Source organism: Podarcis muralis, chromosome 7 (genome assembly GCF_964188315.1).
Source record: "Podarcis muralis chromosome 7, rPodMur119.hap1.1, whole genome shotgun sequence".
Classification (NCBI taxonomy): Eukaryota; Metazoa; Chordata; class Lepidosauria; order Squamata; family Lacertidae; genus Podarcis; species Podarcis muralis.
In genome coordinates this window covers 12,183,284-12,206,686 of record NC_135661.1, presented here as the reverse complement: position 1 = coordinate 12,206,686, position 23,403 = coordinate 12,183,284, and the positions used below count along the sequence as shown (strand labels likewise).

Genomic DNA, 23,403 nt, shown 5'->3' with positions numbered 1-23,403 from the left:
GGCTGTGAGGAGGGGCTGCCTGGCGCGCCCTCCACGGCCCTGACGCGCGGGGACCGCAGCAAGCGCTGAGAGCCACTGCCAGCTCGTCGGTTCTGCGAGACATGGGGCTCTGCTACAGCCTGCGCCCGAGGCTCTTCGGCGACTCCGAAGGCGGCGAGCGCGCCCCCCAGATGTTGCGCCCGGTGCGGCCGGCACCCCCTGCACCCTCCACGCTACGCCACTGCTCTCCAGTAGATAGATTGAGCTCTCTGGTCTTTCCCCAGTTTAGAATATGAAGAACTTAGTAATTTCCTTGCTGCATCAACCCAAAATGGGTCCAGCTGCATACCTCTGAGGACCATGGCGGTGATGGATTTCCCAAATATTTTATCCAATAGTTTTTTGTTTTTTTAAAGTATGGCTGATTGAGAATGGAAAGGAGGAAGCAGTTGGGGGTCTTTTGGGGGTGGTCAGACCCTTCTTCCTGCTCCCCAGTTTTGCCAAATGTGCTGTTGTCAAAACTGTCTTTGGAAAATTGCCTTCCTTTTGCTCTTCTGCCTAGATATGTATTTTCTCTGTTAGCCTTTATTCAAGCAGTTGCATTTTCGTTTCTTGGGTGTAGGTTTGGGGTGTTTCTGTCTGTAGGTTTTTAAAACTTCCTAGACATTTTGCAAAGGAAGGCCTCGGCGTCAGCTTTTCCCCAACCTGGTGCCCTCTAGTTGGACTAACGCGTCCATCTGCCTCAGCCAGCACAGCTGTATGATGCTAGAGCTGATGAGAGTGGAAGCCCAAATCATCTGGAGGGCACCGGGTTGGAGAAAGCTGCTCAGTGCTGTGGTACAGAGAGCATTAAGCAGCGGTAGGCTGGACGCAGAACCAGCTATTCTGTCTCTGGAGCCTCAGCCCTTGGCCTGATTCCCTTTTAACTTGCAGTGCCCTGGGGTTAAGAGTGGGATCTGCTTCTGCAATCCTCTAATCCACTGGGCTATTAACCCCGAGCTTTTGTGATGTACAGAAATTGCCCTTCCTATATAGATTAAACCTGTGTACATGGCCAGCCTTGTTCCAATGAGATGCTTCCTGGAGCGAATTAAATTGGCTCTGGGCTGTTAGGGTGGCTTCCATGGAGGGATATGCAAAGCGTGAGCGGGTCCTGAGATCAAAGGGCAGCTTAGCTTTACAGGAGGCAGGATCTCTGCTGAAATGCTTCTGTCTGTTACTAATCAGGCGGCAGCCTTCCCTAATGATGCTTTGCAGTTGTGGGAGAAGAGGAGGATGTTCCGCAGCTGTGGAGGCAGAGAGAGGAGTTTGGCATGGTAATAACTTCAGTGCTTTACGAGGAGTTCCTCCTCGTTGCTGTCCTGGCTGTAGGGGCTTCCAGTACCGTGTGGTGTGTCATATGTGGCTGCTTCACACTTTATGCATTTTGGAGCCAAAGGCTCTTTCCTTCCTTCCTCCCTTCTTCCCTTCCGTGCAGACAAGCCTGAGACGTATGGGAATCCCGCACATGGGTCTCTTGCTCCCTTGAAACCACAACCGGCAGCCTTTAGGGGGAGGCAATCCTGGGGTCTTTGAAGTGATGCTGCTGGAGAGGGAAGTTTGCCACGGTAGGCTAGACCAGTGTTTCCCAACCTTGTGCCTCCAGCTGTTTTTGAACTACAACTCCCATCATCCCTGACTAGCAAGACCAGTGGCAAGGGATGATGGGAATTGTAGTCCAAAAACAGCTGGAGGCACAAGGTTGGGAAACACTGGGCTAGACGGCTCCTCAAACCTCTCCTGGGCGCTGGCAAAATAAAAATACATTGGAGTCAGTAATGCAGTATAATTGGGCCAAAGCTAAGAACATAAGAGGAGCTTGCAGGATCAGGCCAATGGCCCATCCAGCCAAGCATCCTGTTCTCACAGTGGCCAACCAGATGCCTCTTCTGGGAAGCCCAGAAGAAGGATCTGAGCCCAAGAACCCTCTCTCCTCTCTGGTGGCTTCCAGCAACTGGTGTTCAGAAACCATGGAGGCAGACCATAGCCATTGTGGCTCATAGCCAGCATTAACCCTCTCCTCCTCCATGAATTTGTCTAACCCTCCTTTACAGCCACCCAAGTTGGTGGCCATCACTGCCTCCTGTGGGAGCAAATTCCATAATTTACCTGCTGTGTGAAGAAGTCCTGTCTCTTGTATGTCCTGAATCTTCCAACATTCAGGTTCTTTAGATGTCCATGAATTCTAGTGTTATGAGAGAGGGAGAAAAACGTTCCTCGATCCACTTTCTCCATGCCATGCATAATTTTATAAACTTCTATCATGTTGCCTCTTACTCACCTTTTCTCTGAACTAAATAGTCCCAAATTCTGCAACTTTTCCTCATGGGAGAGCTGCTCCACCCCCCTAGAATATTTTGGTTCTTCTGAACATTGTCCAACTCTGCAATATCCTTTTTGAGATATTGTCACCCAGAGCTCTGGTTGCAACAAACACTAAGCCATGGTTGGTCTGCATGTCTGTCTGGACCCGTTCCAGTGGGCTGTGAGTTGTCCGAACCCAACAGCCCTGCTTAACCATAGTTTGTTTGCCCACACACCAAATGCTCAGCAAGATGCAGAATCATGAGGCAGAAGCAGCTGGAAAACAAACCAAATTTGGGAGAAACAAGCCATGGTTTGTTTTCCTTGTCTGTGACACAACTTACGATTGAACAAACCATGGTTAGAACAAGCCATAGCTTAGGATTGTGTGCAAACACAGATTCTGCATTAAAACTTTGTGCCAAGAAAACAAATCCATATAAATTACACAAATGAAGCAAGTTTGTTTGAATTTGGGTACCAAAGCCCCTCTCTGTGATCTTGTTCAGACCCCTTTAATCCTTGCAACCCTAAAGAATGGAAACATATTTTTCCTCCTTAAATGGAAACTTAGGTTCTAAGGAAGTGGACTTCTCCACTCAGTGCCACATTCTGTGGGTTTTTTTGCACTCCTGCTATGTTGCAGTGGCGTCATGGTGTGTGGCCTGTTCTGCTTCTTTAGGACCAATAGCCTTGCACTCTGTATCATATTTTTTGGCCCTTGGTGAGAGACCACCCCAGGTGTCACTTTCCAGATGATCAAGAGATCTGCTGGATGAATGCAGACCAGTTGTTCTTTTATGTGAAGCTATAAAATCCAAAGGCGACTTTACAACCCAGCCTGCAGCTGTCTAGGTGTGTAGTAAAAATGGGTGACTCTGTTTTACCCTGGGTGAAATACCTTCTCGCAGACCTGTCTGTCCTTGGCACTAACAATGCCTCTTGACCCTTTTGAGCTACAAGTGCTTCTGAACATGTGCGCGTTTCCCCATAAACTCTTGGCCATTTAGATATTTGTCACACTTCCTGCGGAGATACCATATCTGTAAGACATTTTGACAGTTCACTGTCCTAATCATGCCTAATTCAAATCAGTTTGGACCTGACTCTTCACAGAAAGAGTAAAAAAAAAAATTACATAGCCACTACAGCTGTGTTAGGGGACACGGGTGGCGCTGTGGGTTAAACCACAGAGCCTGGGACTTGCCGATCAGAAGGTCGGCGGTTCGAATCCCCGTGACGGGGTGAGCTCCCGTTGCTCGGTCCCAGCGCTCCTGCCCACCTAGCAGTTCGAAAGCACGTCAAAGTGCAAGTAGATAAATAGGTACCACTCCGGCGGGAAGGTAAACGGCGTTTCTGTGTGCTGCTCTGGTTCTCCAGAAGCGGCTTAGTCATGCTGGCCACATGACCCGGAAGCTGTACGCCGGCTCCCTCGGCCAATAAAGCGAGATGAGCGCCGCAACCCCAGAGTCGGCCATGACTGGACCTAATGGTCAGGGGTCCCTTTACCTTTACCTTTTTACCTCAGTATTTCCCCCACTGACTGGCAGAGGCTTTCTGGCAGTGGCTCAACGTGAGAGGCAGGTCGGCCACAAGTCCTTCAGATTTCTCTTGCTCTGGCTAGCAAGAATGTGGCTTTCGGGTTTAACTGTTGTTTGTGGCAGAGGAGCACTGAGGAAATCCAAGGATGAGGGAAATAATCAAACTCCTGTTTACTTTTACACTAGCAGTTTTGCACAGTTACACTCTTTTGCAAGGTGGTTTGTGTTTCTCATGAAAAGCAAATGGTTGCACATCCGGTGACTGAATATCCTTTCTTAACGCCAAGTATTGCCCCAGTAAGCAACCTGGCTGCCAAATTCTGCACCAGCTGAAGTTTCTGAACCATCTTCAGAGGCAGACCTACATATAGTGTGTTGCAATAATCTAACCTAGAGGGTACCAGAGCATAGACAACAAAGGTAAGGTTATCAATAGGAGCACAGCTGGGCTGATGGAAGGCACTCTGTGCCACAGAGACTTCCTGGGATTCAAATGTGTGATTCTGGCCTGTTCTTAGCATCACTTTCAATGAATTCCCAGGCAAATAACTGTTGTGATCTGAAGACCGATTGCTGGTGTTTTTCCACAGTCCTTTCATAAGCAAACAGAGTCCTGTGATTCAGGTCTTGAATTCTGAGTATCTACGAAGTGATTTGGACAATTCCAAAGTGCCTACAAGTTGAGGAGATGAAGTGTAACTATTCATATAGAGGATGCCCAAATCCTGAAGAGTTTCAGCTGCTATTGACAAAGTACTGGGTGCTCCCTGTCTCTTTGGATGGAGCTACTGGTCAGCTATCTGGTTAAATATCATCAGTTGGCTATATTTTGCCATAGTTACCAGTAAATGTTCCAGGTATTCACCTGGCATTCCTCTGTTCAAATGGCAAGGGTTTGCTTCCTCGTCTCGCAGGTGTGTGTACATGCTCAGTTTTGGATCCACCTCAATCTGCCCTTTGAAATGAACACACTCAAACTGACTCCTGTCTTTTAATAGAGGGGTGTGTGGTTTTTCAATGGCATTTATAACTGTCTGGGTTCTTGGCTTTTCGCCAAGAGAACAACTCAATCTCTTGCTAACATGCTTGGCTATAAATAATAGACTTGGGTGATGTGATTTCGTAACAGTTAAGTAACTTGGATATATAGATATAGCTTTGTTTGTACCATTCTTGAATTGTGACTGGAATTGTAACAATTCAGAATGTTACATCTTTAAAACAGCCGCTCATTACTTTGACAGAAGCTAATTACTCTGACAAACCCTTGTAATCCTTGTCAGACTTGAGAATCCTAGATGAGCCTTGTGTATTATTTCATTCATTCATTCATTCATTCATTCACTTATCCAATGTGCTAATGTATTTGCATGCTTTGTCCAGAAAGGCAGCATGCAATCATAACTAGCTTCATATATATTACAGGAACATTAGCAAAATTGACCTTAGCCATAGCCATTAATTTCAGTGGGTCAACTCTGAGTAAAACATAGTTGCATAGCACCCCAAGCTTTTAAATGGTTGGCCTTTGCAGTGCTTCCAGTGCAGGCATCCACTGAACTTCCAGTGACCCATCCAGCCAAACTTCTCCAGCATAGTTGCTCCAGGCTCGCTTCCCTTCCCCTCCCCCACCCGCTGGCTCCACATCTCACACTGCATGGTCTATGTCTTAGGCTGTGAAGCCTTTGGGAAGCTTTTGGAATTTGAATGGAAACTCCCTTTCGGGTATGTCTCTGATGGCCTCAGCAGTGCTGGTTGAGAGGGCTTGGGGCTTTCACCTGGCATGAACCTTCAAAAGGTCACCTAAAGACTTTCCCCAAGTTGTTTCCCAATGATGATTTGGACTACGACTCCCATCACCCCCAGCATCATATATATGGCTGTGCTGGCTCGGCCAGATCCTCTGAAGGGCGCCAGGTTAGGGGAGGCAGATGTAGAGATTTGAACTTGGGATTCCCCCAACCCAGGTCTCCCTATTCCTGCACTAATATTCTGGTATCACTGGTGCAGCGCTATGTGGAATATGCTGGATCAGCTGTTTCTTCCATAATGTGTGCAATAGCCCAGTAAATCAAAGGGCATTGAATTATTTTTCTTCTTTGCTCTATTCCTTGTCTTGTGTCTGTCCCTCCCACCTCATAGGATGTTCAGTAGATTTTATGAATGGATTGAATTGAAAGAGATTACATGTCAACACTTGCCCTTCTGGAAAGCACTGAAATGCAAGAAAGATGGCTTGTGCAGAATACCTGTGTGTGTGGAGGTGTGTGGCAGGGGAAACCTGTCTCACATGATCCATTACTTGGAATGGTGGGACCATAAAAAGCCGGATGTCTTAGGGTCTGTCTATATGTGTGTGTGTGTGTTTTCTTCACGCTTTTGCCCAGGTTCAAAGCAAAACGGCTCTGGAGGTTTGTATGGGGCCAATTCATGCATCCCCTGGTTATTTACATGGCAGCCTGTTGAAAGGCATTTTGTGTCTCTTGGAAGGTGAACTTATAAATATCACTCCTGGCAGCCGGATAAAGCCTCCTTTCTAAGAGGCTGGTGTTCAATTTGACTTCAAAATGGCAGGCGCAAAATTATAGGAGGCTCCGCAAATCTCCAAGCTTGGAGGGAAGATTTCCGCCTTCTTAGAAGATGCTCAATGCCAGTTCCTCATGTCGGGACAGACATTAGCGAAGCGAAGCTCTAATAGACTGAGCTGCGTTGTTCTGTTGCTGTCCCGTCCTCCCGCCTTGTAGAAAAAGGCAATTCTAAGACGTTTTGAGCCTTCTGAACCCTCATCCAGCCCCTTCCTGCTGGGGCCCAGTAGCTCAGCTGTGAGCTGTTGGTGCTTGCAGATGTGCTCTTGCCAAAATTTGCACCTTCTTAACTAATGCACAGGTTGGAACATAAGTCTCCTCTGGGGTTTGCACTTTTCTGAGCTTCACAGTCAGTTCCTGCCCCAAACCACCAAAACACAATGGGAAATGTTAGAAATGCTGAGGTGCAAATACTGAGGGGCACATTTAAATATAAATGGGTGGTCACAAACTCTGCCCCAGGATCTTGACTCTTCTATTACAGCAGATGAATCTCAAGGGGTGTCCAAAGCAACTGTCTAATCCTGTTGTGTTGGAGGCGTACCTACGGGACCGCCTCTCCTGGTATGCCCCACAGAGGAACTTACGGTCTTCAAATAAAAACATCTTGAAGGTCCCAGGCCACAGAGAGGTTAGGCTGGCCTCAACTAGAGCCAGAGCTTTTTCGGTTGCGGCTCCAACCTGGTGGAACGCTCTGTCGCAAGAGACAAGGGCCCTGCAGGACTTGACATCTTTCCGCAGGGCCTGCAAGACAGAGCTGTTCCACCAGGCCTTTGGTCAGGGTGCAGCCTGACTCCCTCCTTTGGCAATCTTTACAAAACTTTAGTTTATGGTTGCCATCAATTTGTATTTTAATTAATTTTTATAATGTTTTTATAATGTTGCATTGTTTTAGTGTTGTTAGCCGCCCTGAGCCCGGCTTCGGCTGGGGAGGGCGGGATATAAATAAAATTTATTATTATTATTTATTATTTCAGTTAGTAAGGCTTGAGGATGTGGACAAGGGGCTTGGGTCGTAGTGGCAACCGCTAGCGCCTCTTGGCTGATAAAAACTAGGGGTGGTGGTCCCTCAGTGGAACAGAATGCCTTCCAGCAGCTTCGGCTGGTGGCCCAACTGTGGCCCTATCTGGACAAGGATTGTCTAATTTCTCTCATCTATCCTCTGGTATGTAGGGCTGCCTCTAAAAATGGTTCAGAAACGTCAGCTGGTGCAGAATTCGGTGGCCAGGCTGCACATCAGGGCAAGATGGCGTGCGTATATTACACTGATCCTGGCCTGACTACACTGGCTGCCAATTAGTTTCCCGGCCGAATTCAAGAGTGCTGGTTTTGACCTATAAAGCCTTAAATGGCTTAGGACAGCAAGACCTCAAAGACCACCTCTCCAGACCCTGTGATCATCCTCCAAGGCCCTTCTTTGTATGCTTTTCCACGAGATGTCCGGAGGGTGTCAACACCAGAATGGGCCTTTTCTGTGGTGGCTCCCCGTTTGTGGCATGATCTCCCCAAGGAGACACGCCTAGTGCCTTCATTACATATCTTTGGGCAGCAGGCAAAAATGTTTCTTTGGCTTATTAACATTCTCTGGTTTTGATTCATTATGTATTTTGTGTTTTCATTTTGTATTTTTATGTTGGGAACTACCCTGTGATTTTTAGATGAAGGGCAGCATACTAGCTAACTAACTAAATTAATTAATCAGACTAGAGGTGTAGGAGGAGAACCAAAGGAGCAACTGAGTCCTTTTCGATGTGGAAGCCTGGGACAATCAGAGGGGCTGTTTCATCAGCTTGTAAATCACAGTTGTCTCGTTATGGCTCATTAATTGCTTTCCAGCTGCACAGTGAGCCCTGATCCAGTGCTTGAACTTAAAAAAATGTCCATCTATGCTAGTGAGTCAATAGACATACTTAGGTAAAGGTAAAGGTACCCCTGACCATTAGGTCCAGTCGCAGACGGCTCTGGAGTTGCGCTCTCATCTCGCTCTGAGGGAGCTGGCGTTTGTCTGCAGACAGCTTCCGGGTCATGTGGCCAGCATGACTAAGCCGCTTCTGGCGAACCAGAGCAGCGCACGGAAACGCCGTTTACCTTCCCATCGGAGCAGTACCTATTTACTTGCACTTGACGTGCTTTCGAACTGCTATGTGGGCAGGAGCTGGGGCCAAACAACGGGAGCTCACCCCATCGCGGGGATTTGAACCATCGACCTTCTGATCGGCAAGCCCTGGGCTCAGTGGTTTAGAGTTTTAGACCACAGTGCCACCCGCGTCCCTACTTACTTACTTACCTACGGTACTTAGCCAAACCTTTATTAGGCATTAGAAATGCAGTGGTACCTTGATTGTCAAATGCCTTGGTACTCAAACAACTTGGAACCCAAACATTGCAAGCCCGGAAGTAAGCGCTCCGGTTTGCGAACTTTTTTCGGAAGCTGAATATGCTCCGTTTTGAGTGCCACAAATCCATTTTGCGTGTTATGCTTCTGATTTGAGTGCCACACTTCAGTTTTGAGTGTTACTCTGAGATCTGTCTGTTTTTGCTATTTATTTTGCTTTTTTGTTTTTGCAGCTTTTTGCTTTGTTTTTGTGAATATGTGGAACCCAGTTCAGCTATTGATTGATAGTGTGACTGCAGTACATTGTTTATTGCTTTCGTTTTATGGATCAGTGGTCTCATTAGATAGTAAAATCCATGTTAAATTGCTGTTTTAGGGGTTGTTTTTAAAAGCCTGGAACGGATTAATCCATTTGGCATTACTTTCTATGGGAAAGCGCGTCTTGGTTTGGGAGCACTTTGGTTTTGGAACGGAGTTCTGGAACGGATTAAGTTTGAGGACCAAGGTACCACTGTATAGGCCATCATAAAACATCCAGATGTAAAATTTTAAAATATATACAAATAAGGAGCACATATACAAATATTGGAATTGGAGTCAATAGATTATCTTGCTGGTCCTTACAGAATGAGATGATATTATGTCACTGATCTGTGCAAAGCAAGCACTACAGTTAAGAGGAGGAACACTTAGACAACAATACGTCCCTCTTTCCCTTGCCTTAAGCTCATGTTCCTTTAAAAATAGCCCTAGTGAGCTTATCTTCTCCCACTGTTTACGGCTGTGTTTTGTTCCGTTTGAAATCAGAGTACAATAAACAATGAATTTTAAAATGTCGGGTGGTGGTGGTTTGGGGTATTTTTTATTTATATCCTTCATGGAAGTACTTGGTGAGCATCTCCTCTCCCCCATTGATTCTCACAACAACCCTGTGTGGTTGACTGGGACTGATTTGTTCAAGGCAGACCCCACAGTGAATTTCATGGCTGTGCAGAAAGTTAAACTGGGTCTCCTCGATCCAAATGCAATGTTTGGGTGATGAAGGGGATGTGGCCACTAAAGTGTTAATGGAATGAACATTTTGTGTGTGTGTGTGTGTGTGTGTGTGTGTGTGTGTGTGTCAAAGTTGGCAACCTTCTTCCTCTGAGTGGGATTCGCTTTCTTCGTCAACTTGGGGCCTTCCAGCACGGTTTCTTGACCTGACCTGTGACATGATTTTTCTTGTTGCGCTTTGACTACAATTAAGAACGACTGTGTTTCATTTCAATTTTCCAGTTGTTTTTTTGAGAACTGGAACAAGCCTACCTTTTTCCTCAAAGAAAGTATTAACTTAATGCAGGAAAAGTTTTCGACGATGTTTAATTTCTTCCAGGGTCTCATTTGAAACATTTCGAAGTTGTGGTTTTAATTAGCGTTGCTGCCTGGTTTGCCATTAACTTTCTGCAACAGGAACTTGATGGGGCTTTGAAATGGAGAATGGGTGGGCTTTTTATATAAGGGGCGATCTGCTGAGCAGGATGTTGTTTTCTATGTCAACTGTTGGCCAACAATTTAAAACAGCCCAGGATGTGTTGAATAATTGTGTAACAATGCGGGAGGATCAGGATTCCCTGAACGTTTCCTGAACCATACTTATTGGTAATCTCTTTAATACCAAACATTCTTCATAATAATGGTTAATAAATAATAAATATGGAATAACCAGCACAAAAGTTTTGCCACAGTTTCTCCATTTTGCAAAGTTCTCTCTCTCTCTCTCTCTCTCTCTCTCTCTCTCTCTCTCTCTCTCTCACACACACACACACACACACACACACAGACAGGTCTATGGTTGTTCCTTGTGCTTACAGATTTATTTATTTTTTTACATCTCTTCGGAAAGCAAGCAGATTTTCTTTTCTTTTTTATTATACATTTTTATTGGGGTTTTTTTAACATATCATTTCCAACAATCATATAACATAACTTCTTATCTTATACAATGTTTTAGACTTCCGTCAACACCTCTGATGATTTTTCGTTCTTTATCACTTATTCTGCATTTCTTAATTTCTCTATTACTCTTAATTGTCATTAACTAATAATTCTTCTCATAGTCTTTCTTGCAATATTTCAGATAATAATCCTTACAAAACTTCTTGCGGCCCTACTAGCGTAATCTGTTCATTACAATTACTTTTCAAATAGTTCGTATATTCAGTCTTCTAAGAATCTCTGATCCCGCAGGTTTCGAACACTTCCAGTTAATTTATCTAATTCTGCATAGTTCATCAACTTCATCCGCCATTCTTCTTTCGTCGGTAATTCTTCTTGCTTCCATTTTTGTGCCAATAATATTCTTGCTGCCGTCATTGCGTATAAAAACAATTTACAACCCTGTCTATTAATATCATCTCCTACAATGCCAAGTAAAAATGCTTCTGGTTTCTTAATGAATGTATATTTCAACATCTTTTTCATCTCATTATATATAATTTCCCAGAAGTTTTTCGCTTTTTTACATTCCCACAGCAAGCAGATTTTCTAAGGCAGGGCTGGAGAACTGATGGCCAACCAGATGTTGTTGGACTTCCAGATGTCGGAGGACCACAGTTCCCCCCATCCCTTTTGCAAAGTGAAAAGTTGGCTGACAGACCCATGTTACAGGATGCCCCTTAACTGCTTGTGAACTTCCTGCTCAGCCGCTGTGAGAAAAGAATGCTGGACTAGATGGGCTGATTCACTGGGCTCTTACGTTTTTGTGTTCTCCTTAGGGTCTTGCTGTTTGTGGTGTTGGGCTGGTTACATTTTTTGGAGGGGAGAGAAATTGGTGTCCTCAGGAACCTGTGGTGTAAATTTTGAGTTGTGGGGGTGGCAGTGGTTAGAGAAGCATGGATAGGAAGCTATGAGTGGGCAAATATAACTGCAAAAGATTTAAACACCTGCTGAAAACTTTTTCAGTGCCGCTAGGAAATTGTGCAGGCAATTAAGAGAACATCTTTCCAGATTGGTTAGTTGATGATCTCTCATTTTAAGCTTTTCATTATTTATCACACAAACATATGTAAATGGCTTTTGACATTTTTTAATGATACAGTGATATATAAATTATTTTTATAAGTAAATTTCTATCCATTTGGAAGTGTGGGCTTAGGGGGTTAGGGCCAAGCCTTCATGGAGGTGAGACAGGAGAGATGTTGAAGTCGGACGCGTTTATTTCTTACTTTATTTCACATAATTTATACATTGCTTAATTGTAAAAAAAAAAGCCAACCAACCTTCAGAGCAGTTTACAAAAAAAGATAAAATGATCAATAAGAAGAATTGATAACAATGTAGGTTTTTCCAAAAGTTAAAATAACAATAGACTAAAAACGGATTAAAACGTGCACCAACTTTCTAAACATCTGGACAGGATTGTCTAAACAAAAATGTTTGCACAGCGAAGGCTCCTGCTTGATGTCAAGAGGCAGGGAATTCCAGAGGGTAGGTGCTGCCACACTAAAATTTTGAGCTCTTAACAAATGTGGGGCAGGTCTTATGTGGCAGCATTTGGGCCAAGTGACGACAGGAGGCAGTCCAGTCCTGAGGGGCAGACTGCTGATCCCGTTTCTGCTCAGACATATGTAGCTTAATGTAATGAAATTAAGCCTTCCAAACCGTACTAGACACGCACACCTCTTAAGTTCTGCGTACTGCTGCGTACGAAATCTGAAAGATCGCTGTGTTCTTCAAACCTTCTCACACAAGGCCTGCCTTCTTGTTCTGTTTACCTCTTCTGCTATGAGTTGAGGGGAAGCGTGGATGTCTGGGTGGCGGGGGGCACATTGGATCTGGTGAGTAAACACACGCAGGATCGTGTTGTAAGGCTGTGTGCAGACTGCAGCCCGGCTGCGTCGATTTCACCGTGTCATTGCCATTGTGGGAGGGGGCCTGGAAGCCTTTGGGAAACGGAGCCAGGGTACCACTTCGCACTCCACTAACAACCGAGACTAGCAGATTTATTGTGGCATCAGCTTTTGTCTGCCTGCTGCAACATATGGTTTACTTGAGCAAAGTAAAGCCACCCACACAACAGCGCAGGCAGACTAGTCTGAAGGAAGTTGCTTGCTCCAGAAAAGTATCTTGCAGCCTCTGTCTTCCCCTGGTGAGATTTTTCAGATGTCGGCCAGCATCTTTAACCGGTGCTAACAATGTCCAGCTTAAAGCACTCTCAGAAAATACTTACATGACCAGTCAAACTGTGGCTTTCAAAGGATCTGTTAGGCTCTCTAGTTTATCACAAACGAGGGATACTTTTTGTCTCAATAACCTTTTAGAGGCTTTTAACCGGTATGTCCTGTTTTTAAAGGTAGTTAATTCTCATGAAACTAATTTTATTTAAATCATTATTTCTTCTTTGTTACATTTTCTCCAAGGAGCTCAAGGTGGGATACATGGTTCTTCCTCTTTTAATTCAATCCCCACAACAACAGCAACCTGTGAAGTAGGTTAGTCGAGGCAGTGACTGGTCACCCGCTGAGCTTCATGGCAAGTGTGGAGATTTGAACCCTGGTCTCCCAGATCCTAGAGCTCGACACTCAATCCACTGTACAGTGGTGCCTCGCAAGATGAAATTAATTCGTTCCGCAAGTTTTTTCTTCTTGCGAGTTTTTCGTCTTGTGAAGCACGGTTTCCCATAGGAATGCATTGAAAATCAATTACTGCGTTCCTATGGAAACCGACTTCAGACCAGGTCCGGGGACAGTCTGTCCCCCGACCTCTTCTGAAGGCTGGGGGGGGGGCAAGGGCTTTTCTTCCCACCCCCAGCATTTTAAAAAACCCCGGGACAGCGGGGGACTTCTCCGCTGTCCAGGGCGATCTTAAAATGCTGGTGGGCGGGAGCGAAGCCTCCGCTGCCGCTCGCCAGCATTTTAAAAAGCCCTGGGACAGCGGGGGACTTCTCCGCTGTCCCGGGGTGATTTAAAAGCCCCCGGGAAGGCAGGCAGGGGGGACAAAGACTTTTGCCCCCCGCCAGCCTTCAGAAGAGGTCCAGGACCTCTTCTGAAGGCGGGCGGGGTGCGAAAGTCTTTGCTCCCCCCCGCCTGCCTTCAAAAGCCGTCCGGGACAGCGGAGAAACACGCTGCGTTTCTCCGCTCTCCCGGGAAGGCAGGCAGGGGGGAGCAAAGACTTTCGCCCCCCGCCGGCCTTCAGAAGAGGTCCTGGACCTGGACCTCTTCTGAAGGCCGGCGGGGTGCGAAAGTCTTTGCTCCCCCCCGCCTGCCTTCAAAAGCCGTCCGGGATAGCGGAGAAACGAAGGCTGGCGGTGGGAGGAGGTCTCTCCGCCCCGCCGCCAGCCTTCGGAGGAGGTCCGAGGACAGTGGGGAAGACGCGCTGCGCTTCCCCGCTGTCCTGGAGATTTCCCTATGTGCTTTCGTCTTGCGAAGGAAGCCCATAGGAAAATTCGTTTTGCAAAGCGCCTCCAAGACGGAAAACCCTTTCGTCTAGCGGGTTTTCCGTCTTGCGAGGCGTTCGTCTTGCGGGGCACCACTGTACCACATTGTCTCTCCTACAGTTGATATGTGACTCAATTACAATAGTCTCTGAGTACAGTCTTACCTCATGTTACATCTGCTTCATGTTACGTTCTTTCAGGTAACGTCCCGTGGCGACCCAGAAGTACCGGAAAGGGTTACTTCCGGGTTTCACCACTCACACATGCTCAGAAGCGCAAAATGACATCATGCGCAGAAGCGGTGAATTGCAACTTGTGCGTGCACCGCTGCGCCTGCGGGTTGCGTTCTTTTCATGTTGCGAATGGGCCTCCAAAACGGATCCCGTTCACAACCAGAGGTACCACTGTAGTTTACAAAAGTGTTGCAAAAATTGCAGCCTTGGTTACTGCTAACATCCAGTTAGGCATGTTACAATTCTTGCACTAAGATTTTTTTCCAGGTGTTTTTTGCAAGTAATGGCAAATAATACATTGGCATGCATTGCTCATGAGGGTTACCCAGTATTCTGAAAACCTCCCAAAATGGCTGGGGAAACCCAGCCAGATGGGTGGGGTATAAATAATAAAGTTGTTGTTGTTGTTGTTGTTCTGGAATTTGCCAATCTGGTGGTTGTGGTACTTAGTATGGAAGGTGGCCTTTTGTAGCAGCTGCCCCCGGCACGATGCCCTTCAGATGTTTTGGACTACAACTCCCATCAAGCTGTCACCCAAAACATCTGGAGGGTGCCAAATTTAGGAAGATTGCTTTATGGCATGTGATATTCCGTGAGCCTCTTTGAGAGGACGGTGTCAAGAAAGGCAGCCCAGGAATGTCTTGCATAAATGCATAAATATATCTTCATTTATTATTACGACTATTTAAGTTGTAAGACGTAATGGCTTCTAAAAAGGTTGAATGATGTCATGGTTAGTTACCTTCTTCCTGTAAATTGATGTGTTCTTAGCGGCACACATTCTCAGCCCACTACCCCACAAAAGTATGTGTGACAAGTATCCTTATATTAACAGCTGTTACTGCTGCCTTTGTTCCTCCTTCTTTTTAATTTTTTTTTTTTAAAATTATTTAATATAATTATTACAAAACACAAGCAAAATACTGCAAATACATACATACATACATATATATTTCAGATAAGCATGCATATATCTAAAAAGAACAAAAAAGGAAAAAGGAAGAAAAGGGGGGGGGAAAGAGAAGAAGAAGACAAATTGGAAGAATTTCTTCCAAATTTATTCTACAAATATTTCAATAATAAAATTTCATTGATTGACTTCCTTCGCTTACACTGCACTTCCTATATACATTTTAAGCAAAATCGTATCTGTTATTCCATATTTTCCCCATACAATCTCATACAAATATTCTAATCAATAAGTTTTCTAAATCTTTCATAAATCTATTCTAAACACAACCAATCTCTTACACTTGATTTGATAAGACAAAAACAAAAAAATATAATCCAGAAACAATGGAAATGTTTAAATGATTATTTATGTAAAAGGTAAAGGGACCCTTGACCATTAGGTCCAGTCGTGGCCGACTCTGGGGTTGCGGCGCTCATCTCGCTTTACTGGCTGAGGGAGCCGGCGTACGGCTTCTGGGTCATGTGGCCAGCATGACTAAGCCGCTTCTGGCAAACCAGAGCAGCGCACGGAAACGCCGCTTACCTTCCCGCCGGAGTGGTACCTATTTATCTACTTGCACTTGACGTGCTTTTGAACTGCTAGGTGGGCAGGAGCAGGGACTGAGCAACGGGAGCTCACCCCGTCGCGGGGATTCGAATCGCCCACCTTCTGATCGGCAAGTCCTAGGCTCTGTGGTTTAACCCACAGCGCCACCCGCATCCTTTGTCCCTTCTGCTTGCCTTACAGTAATGCCAAACCTTGGCTTGGTTCATGCACTCTAGCTATAGCGTTCTAGTCGAGCCTGGGTGGTAGGTGAGGGACAACCCGTGGGTGAAAACATACACAGACTCAGCATGGCCTCTTTTTCTCTGTGCAGCCTCTTCTGGGCACCCCAAACATGTTCGCCATCCTATGGAAGGGCCTGCAGGAGGCAGTGATGGCCACCAGCGGATGGCTTTAAAAGTGGATTAGAAAAACCTGTGGAGGAGAGGGCTATTGATGGCTACTGGCCAGGGTGGCTCTGCTCTGACTCTGCAGTTGGAGGCAGCAATGCTTCTGAATTCCGCTTGCTGGAAACCCAAGGAGGGGAGAGTGTTGCTCTGGTGCTTGGGTCCTTCTTGCCAGTTTCCCATTGGGGCATCTAGTTGGCCACCGTGAGAACAGGATGCTTGGCTAAATGGGTCATTGGCCTGATCCAGGCTCTTTTCGTGTCCTTAGGATGGCCCGGGGGGGGGGAGGCAATTTGGTGTAGGTTATATTTTAATGCTTGGCTACCTAATAATTTCTTTCTGAAACAATTCACAAACTGAAATGAAGTTACCCTTCCAATTTTGCTCCACTTCATATTTTACAGTGCACCTCTCTAACCAAGGAATGTGTAGATAAATGCTTGTACTAAGGGCAAGCATGCCTAAAAATGCATATGTTTGTGAATTTATTTTTATTTTTACGAAAAGCCCAATATTAAGCAAAATTGCTTGCCGAAATGTTCATATCATGTACACCTTCATGTAGAAATGTATATAAAGGTGCACAGCATTGCTGATGAGTTCTCATGAAAATCTTTTTTAAAACAATACAAACTGATGGGGGAAATGGGGGAAACTAAATTTGAGAGATGCCAATATTGACAAATTAGTTCATCCTTATGGTAAAATTGGAATAATGGAAACCTCACAAATTACATTCTCTCTCTCTTGCTCTCTCACTCTAGCATCTGCAAAACAAACAAAGAGGCTGATTGAAGTATGTTTCTTTCTATGTAGTGTGAGTTGTATTGGCAGTGGTACCAAAGATTAACCAGTCTTCTCTCTCTCGTCCATCCTTTCTTAGGTCCGCCAGTGGCTGCTGCTGTGAGATCTCATTTTAACAGCTGTCCAGATGCTCATAGTGAGTTTTGCTTCCATGGTACTTGCAGGTTCTTGGTGCAAGAGGAAAAACCAGCTTGCGTGTAAGTCTCACTCTTGCATCTTGTAATACCCACCTCGTTGCATTTAGCAGTAACCGTGCAGTCGGCATGTCACGAAAGAAAGTGTCCCTGCCTCCATGCATTAGACTAGGCATAGGCAAACTCGGCTTTCCAGATGTTTTGGGACTACAATTCCCACCATCCTTGACCACTGGTCCTGTTAGCTAGGGATCATGGGAGTTGTAGTCCCAAAACCTCTGGAGGGCCGAGTTTGCCTATGCCTGCATTAGACTCTTGGGTCACCAGATGTTGTTGGACTGCAGCTCACATCATCCCTGACAATCGGCTAAGTTGGCTGAGGATGATGGGAATTGGAGTCCAGTAGAAGAAGACTGCCTTAGGGGATGGTTCTTGGGCCCTTGTGGAAAAGCTCCCTTCATCTGCAAGATTTGCCTTGTTGGACTGTTGAGAGTTGGCGCGAAGAGAATAAACATGTCAACGTGATCCAGAGCACATGCTGTGTTCAGATGGGGAAGAGTAAAATACCAATAATTTTATTAATGTTTTAAAATTAACGTATATGCCACTTATATGCCGAAACGGTTCCTAAGCAGCTAAAATTTCACATTACATAGCAGAAGTATAAATACGTAGAATTTATTGGTTTATTTGGATCATGCCTGGCTAGTGCCCTGATTGGGAACACTGTGCAGTCTTTCCCGTGGGGAACACATGCCTCAAAAGAGCACTGCAAACTCTGGAGTGAGGCAGAGAGAGCAGGACTTTGCGCTTCACTCTAAATGGGAAACGCAAACCAGGCCATCCGTAGCTGCTTCCCACCCTGCCTCTAGGCATGTTCCAGCCCTCTCATTTAGATAAAATCCCATTTTATTTCTGAATGTGAGAAAACAGCATCCAGCTCAAATTCTGCATATATATATATGTGTGTGCACTCACTGCTCTTGATTTTCTTTTGCCTCGTCACAGCTGCCATTCCGGGTACGTTGGGGCGCGATGCGAACACGCGGACCTCCTTGCAGTGGTGGCCGCCAACCAGACAAAGCAAACCATCACTGCCCTGGTGGTGGTTTCCGTTATAGCCTCCGTTGCCCTTATCATGGTCTGCGTCCTAATACAGTAAGTGAAACTTCCATTTGAACTGATGTTCTGCTTTGACATCTCTGCAAGCGTGAAGTGTGTGCATCCACCAAGGCGTGTGTTTTATGTAAAATGCATGTCTTAAAAGGTGGCCAGCCTACTGAATAGGCTCAGGTGGGCAGCAACAGTTCATGGAGAGAAGGATCTCCTTTTTCAAGTCCAGCCTCCTTCCCAGTTTGGAAGGCTGGCGGCAGACCTCACCCTGAGGCTGCTTCCATAGACTGCATTGCATACTAGGCAGCAGACTCCTCCCTCCAACAGCTGTCACCAGGCAGTAACCGCGACATCAGTCTGCAGCAGAGGAGACAAGAGAAGGGATGCTGGGTCATCAACTTTGTACACCTCTCCTTGGACTATCCTAGCTGATCATTAGAACTTACAACGTAGAATGTGCAGCTGAGTTTGCTTATTTCCTCCTCCCTCCCAACCAGTTTTCCTTTTGTGCCCTGCCTTTTTAGTAGGCCTGTTGGTTGTAGCGAGGTACAGGTCTCTCTCGGGAAGCCTTCCCCACCCCTGAAAAGTAGGGTAGAAATTCGTTTAAAAGAGTGTGCATGATCTTAGAAGCATAGAAAGTTGCCTTGTGCTGAGTCCTGCCCTGGTCCACCTAGCTTAATGTTGTCTACACTGACTGGCAGCTGCTCTCCAGGATTTCAGGCAGGAGACAATCATAGCCCTGATATGCTGATGAGGATTGAACTTGGGACCCACTGAATGCAAGGCAGATGCTCTGCCACTGAGCTACGGCCGGCCACTTAGCTTGTCGCATCTCAGAGTGGTCCATGTGGTGCAGCCACCTCCCTGAACCTGAGCAGCCCAAAGTCTGGTCAGTGCTTGGATGGGAAACCACCTTGGGATGCCATCCTGAACCTCATGGAAGAAGAGCAGTGAGGGGGAAGTTTAACACCTGGATGAAATTTAATATGGACTTGGCCTCTTGATGCTGAAGGCAATTGATTGCATGGAAAGGGAAGACCTTCTGTCAGCCTAATTCTGCCTCTAGCTTCAAAACAGAGGAGCTGCCATTGACCAGTGTTGGTTCATGCAGAACGTTGAACAGTTTCCTTTAACAAAGTAGACCTGCAAATCTGTAAAGAGCACTCAGTGCAAGTTACCCTTATAATCCTCCATGTTTCACTGCATTGCAGAGGGTTGGACTAGATGACTGTTTGGGTCTCTTGCACCTCTACGGTTCTGTGATCTGCATCATCTCTTTTTGCCACAAACCCTGTCTTAAGATATAGACAGAAGGCTGGTGGAATTAAGTCTTACTTTTGCCCAGTGTCCGGAACAGCTGCTTTGGAAGTACTGGGAACTTTTTCTGAAAGTGTCTCTTCATTATAATATATTGCGTAATTTATTTTTAGTTGTAAACTGAACCACTTTGTTAACTTTGTGGATGAGAAGAGCATGAAACTTTGTCTCTTCCTCCACACACACACACACACACACACACACACACACACACACACACCCTCCTGCTCATCTTCCCAATTCCTCGTGTAGATTTGCAGAAGCACTTCAGCAATTAATTCCGTTTTGCAAAAATGCAATTAAATTAAGGATTCCCTTAATTTAGAAAGACACTTTGGAGAGAACTGGACATGCGTTTTGTTTTCAGCTTTTGCCTGCTGCAAAAAACAAAACAAACCAAACCCGCCCTGCGCTGCCTCTGCCCCCACCCTTTCCGCCTGGCAATTTCTCCATCCGCAGCCTGGATGTCCTAGAATGGCTTTTTCTTGCAATGAGGTCATGTGTTCCGGTGTGTTTTTGTTCTGAGGACAGGAGATGGTGGCATGCGTGTTGCAACTGGAACGCCACCCATTAAGCTAAAATTAAAGTCTTTGCTGTGTAATTTAGAGGACGGGCAGCAGTGTCGTTGTGGTTGGTTTCCCAATCTGCGTGGCTCGCCTTGCGAGATGCCTTGCCTAATCCCTTTTCTCAAGCAAGTCCCCAGCCCTCCTCTCACCTTTGCTCGGGGAACATTCTCTGCCAGCAGCGAGACCAAAACGAACAAACCAGTTAGGACAGTCACTGACAACAGCGGGTTTCTCCAGGTCCTGCCGCTTCTCTTGGTGCTGAGAAGTATTTATGCAGGAGTGTGTTGGTAGTAAATACTCTAATGTTTTAATAACATCCTTGCTCACAAATTGGGTCACGAGGGCAGCTGCATTTTGTACTAGCTGAAAATTTCAGACCGTTCTTTATTTGTTCTTAAAGGCAGCCCCGTGTAAAGTGCATTGCAGTAGTCTAGTCTGAATTTTTTTAAAAATTTCCTAATATTTATAAACTGCTTGATTTGTAAAAGAAACAAAAAAAAATCAGTTTACAAAAAAGGAAAGCCAATAAAATTATCTCTAAGAAAAATGAACAGCAATAACTTAAGACTTTTGAAAAGTTAAAACAACAATAGCTTAAAAACAGATTAAAATTCACATGAACTTTGTAAGCATCTCAGGCTTGTCTGAACAGAAATGTTCCTAGCAGGTTCCAAAAAGAGTGCAGTGAAGGTGTCTGCGTGATATCATTAGGCAGGGAGTTCCAAAGTCTAGCCACCAGAGAGCCTGACTCACCTTTTGTTTATTTCTAAAAGTATTTCTATACCGCCTACTTGCAGAAAACATCAAGCTGGTGCATAACACTATATATAAATACAGTGAAACATCAAATGCCATAAATAAATACAAGGCAACCATAGAGACGACTGGCTTATCTAAAACAGAATTTAAGCAGCTGAATGGGCCTGTCTGAAGGTGAACAGGGAGGATGACTGCTGAATCTCTGCTGGAAAAGTATTCCACAGCCTGGGACCAGCAACAGTGAATGACTGGCTTCTAGTTAAGGCTGGTCAGACTCCTGAGACACAGGGGACCAGTAGAAGGATTCTTCTGGACGATTTACCGCATTGCAGACTGGATTACCCTTTTGGTCTTTTCCAAATTCTGTGCTTCCAGTGGTTGTGCTGGGATGTAAGGGCTTGAGTTCTTCTTAGGGAGAGAGAGGGAGAGACAGAAACCCGTTTTTTTTTTTGAGCTACTACCACCTGGATTGTTCTACCTGATTGTTCTTGTCTTTGGGCCTTTGCTCCCTAGGCTATTGGTCTCTTATAAGGCTGGTGGCAAAAGATTTCATCTTAAATTAGTGAAGCACCTTAAAGTGATTCGAATCAAACCGAACAGTCTTTCTTTTATTTTAATAGACAATACACCCCGTTTTGATTTATTTTTCCAGCTGTTAAGTTTTCCACTCTAATTCGGGAGTTCTGAATTTTAGCAGGAAACCTGGACTCCAACAACAAACTTTATAGCGCCTAATCACTGGGCCTGAGTCGGGATTACAGCAGTGCTGGATTGTGATAAACTTGGCAAATGTAAGACTTGAGGCTGATCAGCTTTCAGAGTGCAAGGGGCTAGCTTGGAGCTACGTACCAGGTGTGTGAACCTGGGTTCCCAGGTTCACAAACTGAAGGGCCCATCCTTGCCAGCCCATTCTGAAGGTGGTCACAAAGGGGCCCCACCTGGGCCAGCCGCCCTCTCTACTGTAGGGACGGACGACATTCTGATGTCCCACCCTTTCGCATTTATTTATCTCACTTACATCCCACCTTTCCCTCCAAATAGCTGGAGATGGTGTACATGGTTCTCCCCTTCCTCATTTTATCCTCACAACAACCCTGTGAAGCAGGTTGGGCTGAGAAACAATGGCTGGCCCAAGGTCACCCAGTGAACTTCAAGACTGGGTGGGGATTCGGATCTTGGTCCCCCAGCTCTTAATCCAACACAATAACCACTGCGCCACCACTGAGCTTCTGCATTCTGGTGTCATTCCTAGCCTTCCCCTGCCTTAAACCTCTTACGCTTATGTTTTGCAGCTGCTGTAGGATACGGAAACACTGCGAGTGGTGCAGAACTGTTGTCTGCAGACATGAGAAGCCCAACGGGCTCCTGAAAGGAGGAACGTCTTGCTGCCATTCAGAGACAGGTAAATAAAGGGGCTACAGAAGCAGCTTGGAGGGGTGTATTTAACCTGAAGGGTAGTAAGGTGAAAACTAGCTACTCCCATGGGCTGAGGGTCAGGGTAAAGGTAAAGGGACCCCTGACCATTAGGTCCAGTCGTGACCAACTCTGGGGTTGCAGCGCTCATCTCGCTTTATTGGCCGAGGGAGTTGGCGTACAGCTTCCGGGTCATGTGGCCAGCATGACTAAGCCGCTTCTGGCGAGCCAGAGCAGTGCACGGAAATGCCGTTTACCTTCCCACTGGAGCGGTACCTATTTATCTACTTGCACTTTGACGTGCTTTCGAACTGCTAGGTTGGCAGGAGCAGGGACCGAGCAACGGGAGCTCACCCCGTCACGGGGATTTGAACCGCCGACCTTCTGATCGGCAAGTCCTAGGCTCTGTGGTTTAACCCACAGCGCCACCCACGTCCCCCTGAGGGTCAGGGTGGCCTCCTGCAATAGTTCATACAGCCACGACCTGCAGTGAGTTTCCAGCTCAGTGGCAGAGCATGTTAAAAGTTCCCAGTTTCAATCTCCAGCCCAAAGGATTTCAGGAAGTAGGAACTGGAGAGGCCTCTGACTGAGAGCTTGGAGAGTTCAAAACGTGAGAATTTATTATTTATTTGCAGTATTTACAACCTGCTCTTCACAGAATGTTTCAGTCCCAGAGTAGTAAAAATAGACAGACAAAAAACAACCCACAAAAATGACAAAATCACCTAAATGGGACCGATAAACAACCAATTCTAACAGAAGGTAAACAAGCAAAATGACACCGTAAATAAGTATTTCCAGTATACTGAAATGCAGGCCTTGAGATCAGCAGGGCTGCCAGGTAGTGGTTGGCAGCTGGATCAGGCCAAAGGTCGATCTAATCCAGCATCCTGTTTTCCACAGTGGCCAGCTAGAGGCCCCTGGGAGACCCACCAGCAGAACCTAGAAGCGAGATTTGCAGTGGCA

The 23,403-nt window shown here is 45.8% G+C and overlaps 1 protein-coding gene across 1 annotated transcript in view; it reads left to right on the top strand.

The window, feature by feature from the left end:
* Window positions 1-23,403, top strand: part of TGFA (transforming growth factor alpha) — a 52,318-nt gene that overhangs the window by 24,195 nt on the left and 4,720 nt on the right. The window contains exons 3-5 of the mRNA XM_028741701.2: window positions 17,215-17,332; window positions 18,278-18,427; window positions 22,317-22,426. Of these exons, the coding sequence (XP_028597534.2) occupies window positions 17,215-17,332; window positions 18,278-18,427; window positions 22,317-22,426 (378 nt within the window). The remainder of the gene's footprint in view (window positions 1-17,214; window positions 17,333-18,277; window positions 18,428-22,316; window positions 22,427-23,403) is intronic.